This window comes from Mesoplodon densirostris, chromosome 1 (assembly GCF_025265405.1).
Source record: "Mesoplodon densirostris isolate mMesDen1 chromosome 1, mMesDen1 primary haplotype, whole genome shotgun sequence".
In the NCBI taxonomy this organism is placed as follows: Eukaryota; Metazoa; Chordata; class Mammalia; order Artiodactyla; family Ziphiidae; genus Mesoplodon; species Mesoplodon densirostris.
Window position 1 is genome coordinate 180,051,301 of NC_082661.1, and position 15,848 is coordinate 180,067,148.

At 39.0% G+C, this 15,848-nt stretch overlaps 1 protein-coding gene across 2 annotated transcripts in view; it reads right to left on the minus strand.

Annotated features, from left to right (window-relative positions):
• Positions 1-15,848, minus strand: part of KIFBP (kinesin family binding protein) — a 40,740-nt gene that overhangs the window by 4,119 nt on the left and 20,773 nt on the right. Inside the window, exons 3-6 of one of the 2 annotated variants that reach the window (XM_060092273.1) lie at positions 14,731-14,810; positions 14,105-14,288; positions 11,235-11,319; positions 1,662-1,777 (exon numbers count right to left, since the gene is read on the minus strand). In XM_060092273.1, the coding sequence (XP_059948256.1) occupies positions 1,662-1,777; positions 11,235-11,319; positions 14,105-14,288; positions 14,731-14,810 (465 nt within the window). Of the gene's footprint in view, positions 1-1,661; positions 1,778-11,222; positions 11,320-14,104; positions 14,289-14,730; positions 14,811-15,848 lie in introns of both variants that reach the window. The other variant, XM_060092265.1, reaches the window with a different exon arrangement.

Genomic DNA, 15,848 nt, shown 5'->3' on the forward strand with positions numbered 1-15,848 from the left:
GAAAGCTGACAGATTTTCCTGGCAACTTCTCTAGACATAAAGCTCCCTAGTTTTTCTCCCCACTTCCTTTCTTTTCCAAACATGCCTCATGTTTACCCTCTACCTCTAAAGTGCTCTCATCTTTGAAAGACACATGTTTCCGGGAGTTTGTGGCTTGTTTGGTTTTATTTTGTTTAGTAGTTTCACAAGGTTCTATATTTACTAAAACTGATTATACTTTAATGCGTGTAAATAGAAAAGCAGCATAACTCCTTCAGGAAGGTCTCCAATGTATCTACACTTAGTATGGTGCATCCAAATGATTTATTTTCCTCTGTAGAGGTTAGGAACTAGAATCCATTAGGTATGGACCAGTAATAACAATACCAATGATGACAGTTAACTTACTGAGGACTTGGTTATGTCTCAGGCACTTTTCTGAGCCCTTTATATATATTTAACTCTCACAGCAACACTATTAAGTACTATTATTACCCCCATCTTACTTGTGAGGAAACTGAGGCAAAGAGAAGTTAACTGCCATGAATACACAGCTACAAACTAGCAGGGCTGTTTCCAGATACATTTATACTTATATTTTTATCAAATATATATTTACTCTATAAAATATGTAAAGATCAGTAAGACTTCCTGCCATCAAGTTGCTTATAGTCTAAAAAGACATAAAGGAATAAGATAAGAATATGAATAGGGATAACAGGGATAATACAAAGTTGAGTGACTTAGGTAGGGTTCTATGGAATTTAAAGGAGGGAGAAGATATCTGTAGGGGATGAAGAATTATACATTCAATAATTTTATATATATATATATATATATATATATATTTTTTTTTTTTTTTGCAGTACGCGGGCCTCTCACTGTTGTGGCCTCTCCCATTGCGGAGCACAGGCTCCGGACGTGCAGGCCCAGCAGCTATGGCTCACGGGCCCAGCCGCTTTGCGGCATGTAGGATCCTCCCGGACCAGGGCACGAACCTGTGTCCCCTGCATCGACAGGCGGACTCTCAACCACCGTGCCACCAGGGAAGCCCACATTCAATAATTTTTGAGAGGGGCTTCCCTGGTGGTGCAGTAGTTAAGAATCCACCTGCCAATGCAGGAGACACGGGTTCAAGCCCTGGTCCAGGAAGATCCCACATTGCTGCGGAGCAACTAAGCTTGTGTGCCACAACTACTGAGCCTGCGCTCTAGGGTCCATGAGCCACAACTACTGAAGCCTGCACACCTAGAGCCCGTGCTCCACAACAAGAGAAGCCACTGCAATGAGAAGCCCACGCTCTCCACAACTAGAGAAAGCCCGTGTGCAGCAACGAAGACCCAATGCAGCCAAAAATAAATTAAAAAAAATAATTTTTGAGAACCTGTTGTGTCTGGAGATTAGTATACGATACGAATACGATGAAGACTCCCTCTCATGGAGCTTATGCTCTATCCAAAGGGAAGTCTTGAAGGAAGAGATGTTATTTGAGATGGCCTCGATTGATGAGTAAGATTTGAAAAGGTTGAGATGGGGAGAACAAGAAACAAATATATATGAGAGCATTCTGCATGCCTTGAATAATACACATGCAGTGAGCCCAATGAGCATACTCTCCATTTAAAGCTTTTACTTAACATCCTGCTATTTAAGAAAGAAAGGACCACTTTTGACTGTATTACCTGCATGGAAAGTTGGGCATTCTGCATGAGAGTCAAACAGTATTTGATCCAGCATCTTGCTATTTCCCCTTTTCTTTGGTGATAAAGCTCTGGCACATCTCTTTCAGCTTCAGTAGCTAAAATGATACATGATTTGTATAAGTTAATGGTCACAATTGTAATTTTCATGTGTACTGCATTCTTTTTTGTATCACTTACCCTCCCCCATTATAAAAGTAACAAGTCCTCACTGAAGCAGTGGGGGAAAAAAAAATTCCTACCACCCAGAGGTACTCACTATTATTTGCGTATTTCTTTCTAGTTTTTTCTTATGTATTACCTATAGGTAAAAACTAAGGTCACCATGTATATTAAATTTTGAATACAGGCATACCTCAGAGATATTGCAGGATCGATTCCAGACCACTGTGATAAAGCGAGTCACACGAATTTTTTGTTTTCCATAGCATATAAAAGCTATGTTTGCACTATACTGTAGTCTACTAAGTGTGCAATAGCATCATGTCTTAAAAATGTACACATCTTAATTAAAAAATACTTTATTGCTAAAAAATGCTAACCATCATCTGAGGCTTCAGAGAGTCATAAACTTTTTTGCTGGTGGACAGTCCTGTCTCAGTGCTGGTGGCTGCTGACCGATCAGGGTGGTGGTTGCTGAAGGGTGGGGGGGGCCGTGGCAATCTCTTAAAACAAGACAGCAGTGACGTGTGCTGTGCTGATGGGACTCTCCTTCCTCCTTTCACGAACAATTTCTCTGTAGCGTGCAATGCTGTTTGACAGCATTTCACCCAACACAGAACTTCTTTCAAAATTGGAGTCCATCCTCTCAAACCCTGCCACTATTTCATCAAGTAAGTTTATGTACTATTCTAACTCCTTTGTTGTCATTTCAAGAATCTTCACAGCATCTTCACCAGGAGTAGATTCCATCTCAAGAAACCATTCTCTTTGCTCATCCATAAGAAGCAACTCCTCATCTGTCAATTTTATGAGATTGCAGCATTTCAGTCACATCTTCAGGCTCGACTTTTAGTTCTCACACTATTTCTACGCATCTGCAGCTACTTCCTCCACTGAAGTCTTAAACCCCTCAAAATCATCCCTGAGGGCTGAAGTCAGCTTCTTCCAAACTCCTGTTAATGTTGATATTTTGACCTCTTCCCATGAATCATGAATGTTCTTAATGGCATCTAGAACGGTGAATCCTTTCCAGAAGATTTTCAATTTACTTTGCCCAGATACATCAGAGGAATCACATCTATGGCAGTGATAGCTTTATGATTTTTTTCTTCAAACAGTAAGACTTGAAAGTCGACATTACTCCTTGATCCATGGGCTGCAGAATGGATGTTGTATTAGCAAACATGAAAACAACGTTAATCGCATTGTGTATCTCCATCAGAGCTCTTGGATGACCCAGGTACATTGTCAAAGAGCAGTAATCTTTTGAAAGGAATTTTTTTTTTTAAACAGTAGGTGGGCTTAAAATATTCAGTAAACCATGTTGTAAACAGATGTGTTGTCATCCAGGTTTTGTTGTTCCATTTACAAAGCACAGGTAGCATAACTAGCATAAAGCATAATTAGCACAATTCTTACAGGCCCTAGGATTTTCAGAATGGTAAATGAGCATTAGCTTCAAGTTAAAGTGACCAGCTGCACTAGCCCCTAACAAAAGAGTCAGCCTGTCCTTTGAAGCTTTGAAGCCAGGCATTTACTTCTCTCTAGCTATGAAAGTCCTAGATGGCATCTTCTTCCAGTAGAAGGCTGTTTCATCCACATTGAAAATCAGTTTAGTGTAGCCACCTTCATTAATGATCTTAGCTAGATCTTCCGGATAATTTGCTGCTTCACCTTTCACTCTTACGTTATGGAGATAGCTTCTTTCCTTAAATCCCATGAACCAACCTCTGCTAACTTCAAACTTCTGCAGCTTTCTCACCTCTCTCAGCCTCCACAGAAATGAAGAAAGGTAGGGCCTTTCTCTGGATTAGGTTTTGGTTTAAGGGAGTGTTGTGACTTGTTTAATCTTCTATCCAGACCACTAAAACTTTCTCCATATCAGCAATAAGGCTGCTTTGCTTTCTTATCATTCATGTGTTGACTGGAGTAGCACTTTCAATTTCCTTCAAGAACTTTTCCTTTGCATTCATAACTTGGCTAACTTGCGCAAGAGGGAGTATCTTTTGGCCTATTTTGACATGCCTTCTTCACTAAGCTTAATCATTCCTAGCTTTTGATTTAAAGTGAGAGATTTGCAACTCTTCCTTTTACTTAGAGATCACTGTAGGGTTATTAACTGACCTAATTTCAATAGTGTTGTGTTCTCAGGAAACAGGGAGGCCGGAGGAGAGGGAGGAAGATATGGGGGAACAGCCAGTCATTGGAGTTGTCAGAACACACATTTACCAATTAAGTTCACCATCTTATATGGACAGTTAGTGGCACCCCAAAACAATTTCTTTGACCTTAGGACAAGTACATGTGGGTGATTAATACCATTATTAATCGAATTAGATTAATAAAAGGATTGCTCATACAGGTTTTTAGAATACTTTAAGATAAGAATTCTGTAATTCATGTCTACTTGGATTCTTTTTTTTTTCTTTTCCATTATGGTTTATTACAGGATGTTGAATACAGTTACAATAGGACCTTGCTGTTTATCCATTTTCTCTCTCTCTATATATATATATATAATAGATTGCATCTGCTAGTCCCAAACTCCCAATCCAACCCTCCCCAACACCACCCCCCCGGCAACCCTGAATCTATACACGGATTCTTAAGAGGTAGGTTTTGAAAGCAGTTTCCTCTAATTGTTTAAGCATTTGCTTTTTCCCCTTGCCTATGCTATGGTCTCTGTAAATGAAGAAATAGTGTTGAACAAGGTGAAGGTTAGCATAGCTCCTAATTAATTTCTCAAATTCCAGTTTAGTAGAATCCAAATTGAAATGGATTTTTCATAAATTAAAAGCAGTCCTGAGTAGAAAGCATCCCCCAAAACAATGTTTGGAATGATGGGGGCGATTTAATGAAGGGTCAAATATTTCATTTTGTAATGAGTCCCATGTCCAGTTTTACCAAAATACTGTTACATCTGTGGAAGGAATTTATTTTTGCAAAGAACAATTTTTAAATTTTTCACGGTTTAAATTATTTTGGTTTTCACTAGTATTCAAAAACAATCCTTCGTAACATGAAGTAACATTTTCAGTCGCCATGTTAGATTTAATGCAGAATTGTCATTAATCTGTGTACTTTGCTCTGCCTTTATAATCTTCCTTTTTCCGTCAACATGGGTGTGACCCAAATGCCAAGTACAGCAGGCACTGCCCAGCTCTACAGGGAAAGAATCACGCCGCTCACCTCCCAAGCAACATGGAAGCACAACACTGATGTAAGTCACCAGTCAGCTGGATCGTCTCCTTCAGGTGAACATTCAGTTCCGTAGAAAAAGTGGTTTTTAATCCCAACAGTAAAACTTTCTACCTGGATTCTCTTATAAGGAAACAATGTATAGCTGATTCTCATTGTTCCTGGTAGTTATGTTCTATAAAGTTGCTGTGAACAGTGAATTAGGGAATGCTAAAACATCACTCCTAGGGCAAATACAGGGTTACGTTCTGATGAGCTTCTGGTCACAATATTTTCATCAACTGATCAATATATAACCTTATTTTAATGTGTTTCTGTTTAAAGACACCTTATTTAATATATAATTGACTCATTAACATTGACATTAACATTGAACTCATGGCCAATAGCACTGTAGCTTGTGCCTAAATGAAGCTTATCTAGCACTGTATTTTCTCCCGAGGGCACACCCCAGTCTTCATGTGCTTAGGAACACTAGATACCACTTCAGCACTACACTTGGGGGCCATTTTAAACAATGAAATCACCAACAAAATGCAAAAAAAAAATGTGAAAAATGTGGCACTGAGTAATTTAGACCACAAAAAGGATACTTGTTTATAGTATGAAAGCTGAAACAAGAAGGTGGATCATTGCCTTGTTCAACCTCAGCTGGTAATGTGCACCTCAGGTGCCTCAAATCCTTTGCTGTCTGCAAATGACCACATGAGTGCCTCAAGTACTGATTTTGGGGGTTATGAGTAAATTGTGGCAAGTAGGCAAATTCAAAAATATGGAATCTACAAATAATGAGGATTGACTGTATTTTGGAACCTGCACTTACATATGAAGTCCTTGATCTTTCCTTTTCAGAAATAGCTTATGGATCTGGGTAATTGACTTCCTTAAGGTTTGGAAGCAAAAGTTACTGGATTGTATACCTTACTAAAATGTGCTCAGAGGTCCTGGTGGGCATATTACTGATTTTATTTATTTGAATGTTTATTTTATATTGGAGTATAGTTAATTAACAAGGTTGTGTTAGTTTCAGGTGCACAGCAGAGTGATTCAGTTATATATAGGATATATTTGTATCCTTTTTCAAATTCTTTTCCCATTTAGGTTATTACAGATTTTTTTTAAAATCCATCCTATGACAAAGGCTTTACTGACAACTTTCCATACAGTTAGTCAAAAAATAAAAAAATACAAAACACAGCAGACAGCATCTCACACACTAGAAACCAACATGACAGGAGTCCCTTCTCAACACTGTAAAAAAAACAAAACAAAACCAAAAAACCCAAAACTGAGAACTTAGTTTTGGTGGGGGACAGAACTTTGGTCCCCTACCAAATGAACTGAAATATTCCAGCAGAGAATCAAACTGAAGTGGTAAGATGGGGGGTGTGTGTCAGATTTTTAAATAACTGCTTTTGTGACAAACGAGCTGGAAAAGACAGGTTTGGGCTAGGCTGCGTCCCTTACTATAACTATCAGGTTATTACAGACTATTGAGCAGAGTTCCCTGTGCTATAGAGTAGGTCCTTTTAAATTTTTTAAAAAATATCTATTTGGCTGCATTGGGTCTTAGTTGTGACACAACGGATCTTCGTTGTGGCCTGCAGGATCTCTTGTTGCGGTGTGCAGGGCTGCTTTCTAGTTGTGGCGGGAGGGCTCTAGAGCAAACAGGCTTAGTTGCCCTGTGGCATGTTGGATCTTAGTTCCCCAACAAGGGATCAAACCTGCAGCCCCTGCATTAGAAGGTGGCTTTTTTTTTTTTTTTTTTTTTTTTTGCAGTATATGGGCCTTTCACTGTTGTGGCCTCTCCTGTTGTGGAGCACAGGCTCCAGACGCGCAGGCTTAGCGGCCATGGCTCACGGGCCTAGCCGCTCTGCGGCATGTGGGATCTTCCCGGACCGGGGCACGAACCCGTGTCCCCTCCATCGGCAGGTGGACTCTCAACCACTGCGCCACCAGGGAAGCCCTAGAAGGAGGCTTCTTAACCACTGGACCACTGGGGAAGTCCCTGTAGGTAATCTATTTTAAATATAGCAGTGTGTACATGTCAATCCCAAACTCCCAATCTATCCCTCCCCAGCACCTTCTCCCCGGTAACCATAAGTTTGATCTCTGTGAGTCTGTTTCTGTTTTGTAAAAAAGTTCATTTGTATCATCTTTTTTAGATTCTGCATATAAGTGATATATGATATTTGTCTTTCTCCATCTGACTGACTTCACTTAGTATGATAATCTCCAGGTCCATCCATGTTGCTGCAAATGGCATTATTTCATTCTTTTTAATGGTTGGGTAATATTCCATTGTATATAGGTACCACATCTCCTTTATCCATTCATCTGTTGATGAACATTTAGGGTGCTTCCATGTCTTCGCTACTGTAAACAGCGCTGCAGTGAACACTGGGGTGCATGTATCCTTTCGAACCATGATTTTCTCCACAGATATGCCCAGGAGTGGGATTGCTGGGTCACATGGTAGCTCTATTTTTAGTTTCTTAAACTTCCATACTGTGCTCCACAGTGGCTGTACCAGTTTACATTCCCACCTACAGTGTAGGAGGTTTCCCTTTTCTCCACACCCTCTCCAGAATTTGTTATTTGTAGACTTTTTTTTTTTTTGCGGTACATGGGCCTCTCACTGTTGTGGCCTCTCCGGCTGCAGAGCAGAGGCTCCGGACGTGCAGGCTCAGCGGCCATGGCTCACAGGCCCAGCTGCTCCACGGCATGTGGGATCTTCCCGGACCAGGGCACGAACCCGCGTTCTCTGCATCGGCAGGCGGACTCTCAACCACTGCACCACCAGGGAAGTCCTATTTGTAGACTTTTTGATGATGGCCATTCTGACTGGTGTGAGGTGATACCTCACTGTAGTTTTGATTTGCATTTCTCTAATACTTAGCAATGTTGAGCATCTTTTCATGTGCCTGTTGGCCATCTGTATGTCTTCTTTGGAGAAATGTCTGTTTAGGTCTTCTGCCCATTTTGATTGGGTTGTTTTTTTCTCTTGTTGAGCCACATGAGCTGTTTGTAAATTTTGGAGATTAATCCCTCGTCTGTGGTGTCATTTGCAAACATTTTCTCTCATTCTGTGGGTTGTCTTTTTGTTTATGGTTTCATTTGCTGTGCAAAGCTTTTGAGTTTAATTAGGTCCCATTTGTTTATTCTTGTTTTTTTATTTCCATTACCCTAGGATTTGCATTGAAAAAGATCTTGCAGTGATTTATGTCAAAGAGTGTTCTGCCTGTACTTTCCTCTAAGAGTTTTATAGTATCCAGTCTTATTTAGGTCTTTAATCCATTTTCAGTTTTTAAAAAAATTTTTTATTGGAATATAGTTGCTTTACAATGTTGTGTTAGTCTCTTGCTGTACAGCTAAGTGAATCAGTCATATGTATACATATATATCCACTCTTTTTTAGATTTCCTTCCCATTTAGGTCACCACAGAGCACTGAGTAGAGTTCCCTGTGCTATACAGTGGGTTCTCATTAGTTATCTACTTTAAGCATTTTAAAAGTCTTAGTATTGGACAGATGAATGGATAAAGAAGATGTGGTGCATATATACAATGGAATGTTACCCAGCCATTAAAAAGAATGAAATAATGCTATTTGCAGCAACATGGATGGACCTGGAGATTATCATACTAAGTGAAGGAAGTCAGATGGAGAAAGACAAATATCATATAATATCGCTTAAAAAATTATACAAATGGGGCTTCTGTGGTGGCGCAGTGGTTGAGAGTCCGCCTGCCGATGCAGGGGACACGGGTTCGTGCCCCGGTCCAGGAGGATCCCACATGCTGTGCAGCGGCTGGGCCTGTGAGCCATGGCTGCTGAGCCTGCGCATCCGGAGCCTGTGCTACGCAACGGGAGAGGCCACAGCGGTGAGAGGCCCGCGTACCACAAAAAAAAAAAAAAAAAAAAAAAAAAAAAGATACAAATGAACTTATTTACAAAACATAAACAGACTCACAGAGAACGAACTTATGGTTACGGGGGGACGGGGAGGGTGATAGATAGATTGGGAGTGACATGTACACACTGCTATATTTAAAACAGATTAACTACAAGGACAGGGAACTCTGCTCAATACTCTGTAATAACCTAAATGGGAAAAGAATTTGAAAAAGAAGAGATACATGTATATGTATAACTGAATCACTGTGCTGTACACCTGAAACTAACAAAATATTGTTAATCAACTATATTCCAATGTAAAATAAAAATTTTAAGGGACTTCCTGGCAGTCCAGTGGTTAAGACTCTGTACTTCCAATGCAAGGGGCATGGGTTTGATCCCTGGTTGGGGAACAAAGATCCCACTTGCTGTGCAGTGTGGCCAAAAAATAAAAATAAAAAAATAATAATTCCAGAAAGTTCCAAAGAGCAAAACTTGAATTTGCCATGTGCTGCCCATTATTTACATAGCATTTACACTGTATTTGGTATTATAAGTATACTCTAGAGAAGATTTAATGTACACAAGAGGGTGTGCGTTGGTTATATGCAAATACTATGACATTTTATATAAGGGACTGTAGCATCCATAGATTTTTGGTATCCATGGTGGCCCTGGAACCAATCTCCCATGGATACCAAGGGATGACTGTACCAGAAGTAGAACTGCTGGATCATACATAGCTAGCTCTGTTTTTAATTTCTTGAGGAACTTCCAAACAGTTTTTCATAGTGGCTACATCAATTTACAATCCTACCACAGTGCACACGGGTCCTCTTTTCTCCACATCTTCGCCAACACTTGTTATTTCTTGTCTTTTTGATAATAGTCAATCTAATAGGTGTGAGGTAATAGCTCATTGTGGTTTTGATGTGCTCAAATATACAGGTTAACTGTGATTTATAAAACCAAATGAAACACTATAAACTAGATATTTGGACATATTATATATTGTACTCCAACCAAAAATGTATAATGTGAATCTTAGTGTAAAGAAACAGCAAACACCAACTGGAAAAATCTATGAAATAACTGGCCTATATATTTTCAAAAATATCTGTGATGAAAGGCTGAGGAACTGTTCCAGATTAAAGATGATAAAGAGATGTGACAACTACTGTGGAGAACAGTATGGAGGTTCCTTAAACTAAATACAGAAACTACCATATGATCCTGCAATCCCACTCCTGGGCATATATCCAGAGATTTCAAATATCGAAATTTCAAATTTCAATTTCAAATTTCGATATCATTTCGAATCCGTAATTCGAAATGATACATGCACCTCAGTGTTCATTGCAGCACTACTTACAATAGCCAGGACATGGAAGCAACCTAAACGTCCATCAACAGAGGACTGGATAAAAAAGATGTGGTACATATATACAACGGAGTATTACTCAGACATAAAAGAACGAAATAATGCCATTTGCAGCAACATGGGTGGACCTAGAGATCGTCATACTGAGCACAGTAAGTCAGACAAAGATAAATATCATGATATTGCTTAGATGTGGAATCTAAGAAAATGGTAGAAATGAGCTTACTTACAAAACAGAAATAGCGTTACAGATGTAGAAAATAAACTTACAGTTACTGGGTGGTAAGGAGGGGGTGGCATGAATTAGGAGATTGGGATTGACATATACACACTACTACATATAAAACAGATTAACTAATAAGGACCTACTGCACAGCACAGGGAACTCTTCTCAATACTCTGTAATGCCCTATATGGGAAAAAAATCTAAAAGAGTGGATATATGTGTAACTGATTCACTTTGCTCTACCGCAGAAACTAACAAAACATTGTATATCAACTATATTCCAATAAAAATTTTAAAAAGATGTGACAACTAAATACAACCTTGAACTGGATACTCTGGTACTAGAGAAATTGCTATAAAGGACATTATGGGGACAGCTACTAAATATGAATTATAGATAAAAGAATTGTATAACAGTTACATTTCCTGTTCTATGATAATATAAGAAAATACTCTTATTTTTAGGAAAAACACAAGTATTACGGGGTAAAGGAACCTAATGTATGCAATCTTCTCTCAAATGGTTCAGAAAGAAAATGTGACTACAAATGAGGCAAATACTAAAAATTGGTAAATTTAGAAGGGCATATGGTAGTTCTTTGTTCTGTTCTTGAATTTTCTAAAGTTTAACATGATTTTAAAATAAAAAATTTAAAAAGCTATGTAATTAAACACGCACACCTAAACTTACTGTCTTCTGTGGTTCGGATCTTTCCAGTTTGACCAAAAATGACATTAGCAGCTGATAAACAGTGCCTGGCCTCCATAAAGCATTGCTGTTGAGGAAATAAACAAGAATAAAGTCTTAACAAAATCAGGTAGAAACCACTACTAAGGAGACCCTGTATAGTAACTAAACAAGAAGGTATATAAGATATATTTTAGTATTATCTGGTTAAAAAAACTACCTTAAAGATTAAAATAACAATACCCCCAAACTGTTAATCCAAACTGACTAAAAAACAACTGCTGATTGACTGCTGAAGGAGAGCTAACTTTTTTTTTTTTTTTTTTTTTTTTGCGGTATGCGGGCCTCTCACTGTTGTGGCCTCCCCCGTTGCGGAGCACAGGCTCCGGACGCGCAGGCTCCGGACGCGCAGGCTCAGCGGCCATGGCTCACGGGCCCAGCCGCTCCGCGGCATATGGGATCCTCCCAGACCGGGGCACGAACCCGTATCCCCTGCATCGGCAGGCGGACTCTCAACCACTTGCGCCACCAGGGAGGCCCGGAGAGCTAACTTTTAATCAGCATACAAGAATGGCTATCATCCTAGACTCAAAGTAACTCACAGTCCTTTTAGGTGAAGGCTAAATAGCCAAAGTTCCACGCATGATCAATTTTTAGACCATTTACATTCTGTCAGAGGACTTGAAGATTTAATCTTTCTTAGGTTTAGAGATCCCTTTTACATCCTAGCATTCAAAGGCAAACAGGATAAATTTTGATAGAGATTCCTGTCTTCTAAAGTCTTTGGAATTTACAATATAATGAGGCTTCCCACCAAGTTTTGAAGTCAGCAGATTTCCACAGATGAACTCTATGGAACTGCTTTACCAACACAGTTAAAGACTTCATAATTCAAACTGGGGCATGGTAAACTTCTCAAACACTTTGAGAACATCTCCTTGTTACTTTAATGCTTTACATTTGTCACGTAGGTCACAGGACTACTCAGTAGAATTACCAAGTCCAACTTTGAGTTGGAAGCCACCCTCAATTAAGTATGTCTACTTCATATTAGTAACACTGATTTTTGCTAAGAGGATTTTTAATGGTTGACTATGACTTTAAAATCTCAGCATTAAATGTATCTCCCCATTATGGCAAATTCAGAAGCCATCTTGAGAACAGCTGGGCACCATGTGTAGTAGTAGCCCAGCAGTATCTATAGATCAAAATGTTGGTGTTAAACCTCAAACCAAAAGAAAGTGTACATAAAGAAGTTTTAATTGTTGCTCTATAATCCCTTACTCATCATTATCACTTCAGCTTTGTCCAGATTGGCTATTTGAAAGCAACCACTGTTAGAAAACAGTGAGTGCCCTGTGCCCTCCAGGTGGCTGGTAAATGTGGGACTTCACCTGCAAGGCAGGGACTCACTAAGTAGCAAAACTTCATGGAACCAGATGAAAATGATAGTGATATAAATGACAATTGCATTTTTAAAAAACATGGATCAAATCTCTTTTTGCAGTATAACTTAGCTAGTTATAACAAAACTTATAAAACATTTTGGTAAAAAAAATAAAAGCACAGAGTGGGGAGGTACTCATGAAATTTACTGCATGCTCAGCATAAGCAGTGCTTAACAACTTAACATTTTTAATTATACTTTAATATCTAAATATCTTAGTACTGTTAGAATCCATGGAGTTTTAAATGTTAATTAAAATTACAGCAAATATGTAATTTTGAAGTTGCTGAACAAAACAAAGGGCCTCTGGAACCTATTTAAAAAAAAAAAAACCATAAAAAGGTGTCACAAGCAGAAGCACCAGGTAACACTTTTTGATGATGATCACAATGAAATGGATTCATGAGATTTAGATTTAACTGAATGCTCTGATATATGCAGTAGCGTTACTTACACGCTTGATCTTAGACCAAAGTCCTAGAAGCGATGCTGCAGTCACCACAGCCCTTTCTCTCCTGCTAATAGCTTTTCTGAATGAAATTCTGTGGGACAATACTTTAAACATAGGGCGCATTTACAGAACCAGCACTAACAAAAAAACTTAGAAAGGATAAAGGCCCAGTAAGGATACAGCAGCAGGTAAACAGGGATCTAAGAAGAAACTCTGATAAGCAAAGAATTACTAAAAGTTCAGAGAGGCTTGTGAATTAGAAATACAAATAAAAGTAATTTCTATCACTGAGATACCTTATTGAGAATTAATAGAAAATCTGGCTGGGAAAGGTGGCTTTAAAGTGTTTTAGCATTAAAAATTCTCTTAAGGGCTAAAAAATTTAAAAGGTCAATTAAGAATATACCCACATGATTCTGAATAATTCTGAAAGCAACTAAGAAGCTCAAATTTGTCCCTGTGTAATACTCCAGAAAAAATAGAACGACCTGGAACTCAGAAACTAAGAAGAGATACTCCCAACATAGAAAAAGTACTATAAAGGAGTTAATTCTAAAGAATAACTGAAATGCATCACATGCTTTTATCAAAGCCCACATTTAACAGTCAACTTCCTCAGACAAATTCTCATAGTTACCAGATTACCACTGCATAAAGAGAGTTAAGCCTACAAGATAAAATCTGCAATTTAAAATAACATCTCACTAAAATAGAGATAGCCCGTCTGTATCAAAAAAGAATTGGTCTTAGGCAACGTAGGACATGATAAAATTATTTTAAGATTCAAAAGGATTACTGCAACAAAAAGCTACAAACTTTAGTACACTGGCAAACTGGGCTGCATTTTTCTATCCAGTTTACATCATAAAATACAAGCTACCTGTTTATAAAAGATGACATTTTCAAGGTACATTTGGTTCTATTTTTATACACACTATTGGTAACTCTGTTAGATAACTACTTTGAGAAGCTTACCTTATTGATGTAAAATTGTGACAAGGTAGCAGCATTAATAGCCCACTCCATAGGGTGGTAGGCATTGTGCTCAAGCTGGCGTTTTAGGGTACTATGGCAATAATGGGCAGCCTTCTCAAACATTTCCATATGCTGGTAGACTTGAGCCAGGTAATATAGGTTATGAGTATAAACCTTCTCAAATCTATGAAGGAAAAAACATTTGTGTAACGATTCACAATTTATAAGGAACTTTCAAATATATATATATATATATATATATTTTTTTTTTTTTTTTTTTTTTTTTTTGCGGTACGCAGGCCTCTCACTGTTGTGGCCTCTCCCGTTGCGGAGCACAGGCTCCGGACGCACAGGCTCAGCAGCCATGGCTCACAGGCCCAGCCGCTCCGCAGTATGTGGGATCTTCCCGGACCGGGGCACGAACCCGTGTCCCCTGCATCGGCAGGTGGACTCTCAACCACTGCACCACCAGGGAAGCCCCAAATGAAGGTTTTAATCCATGTCAGAATCCACATTCTATAACCTTTGAGTGCCTTGAAAGAGAAAGCATTGTGCTTTTTTAGAGCAATCATCTCAAATACACTATATGGAAATACCTGTAAGGGATGATTTCTAGACCTACTCACCTTTTTGATCTCTCTTGTTCAGCAAGTTTCTCTTCTTCAGGAAGAAAATGCTCCGTAGGATCAAGAGGAGGACTCCCAATCTGTAATTAAAGAAAAACAAAACTCTAAAATTTTACTGTAAACACCAAGCGCCCTCCTCTGGAAGCACAGGAGAAATCAAATTAAAAAATTTTTTTAATTTTTACTTCATTTTTTACTAGTTCACTTTCATATTATCCAAGAAGTAATTTTCTTAACCATAAAATCAGAGTCAAACAAATAAAAGGAGACTGCCCTACAAGCTCACACCTGACAAAATTTTAACTGCTGTTGCAGGTGAACTTCAAATACACTAAAAAAAAAAAAGTCTACCATTTTGCTTTTAGAGATGTATAATTCTTTAAGTATTTTAAGTCTTAATTTTGTCTGGTAAAGAAAAGCTCTTTTGAAAACCTACATAAGCATGACAAAAACCAAAAATGTATACATCCTCAGAGCAATACTGTTCTAAACTGACCACTTTAGTACACTGGCAAACTGGGCTGCATTTTTCTATCCAGTTTATGTCATAAAATAAAAGCTACCTGTTTTTTTTTTTTTTTTTTTTTTTTTTTTTTTTTTTTGCGGTATGCGGGCCTCTCACTGTTGTGGCCTCCCCCGTTGCGGAGCACAGGCTCCGGACGCGCAGGCTCCGGACGCGCAGGCTCAGCGGCCATGGCTCACGGGCCCAGCCGCTCCGCGGCATATGGGATCCTCCCAGACCGGGGCACGAACCCGCATCCCCTGCATCGGCAGGCGGACTCTCAACCACTTGCGCCACCAGGGAGGCCCGCTACCTGTTTTTATAAGATGACACTTTCAGGATGACATTTGAAAATCAAATCAAAGTTTTTAATATTCTAATATTCTCAAGGGAACAAGAAAAGATATACAGATTATACCTTTTCAATACAGGGACAATGAAACCAGTGATTCCATTGTTTATTGCCTTGGGCAAGTCACCCATCTCTTGTGCTTATGTTTCCTCATCTATAAAATAAGGATGGGACTTCCCTGGTGGCGCAGTGGTTAAGAATCTGCTTGCCGGGACTTCCCCGGTGGTCCAGCAGTAAAGAATCCGCCTTCCAATGCAGGGGACA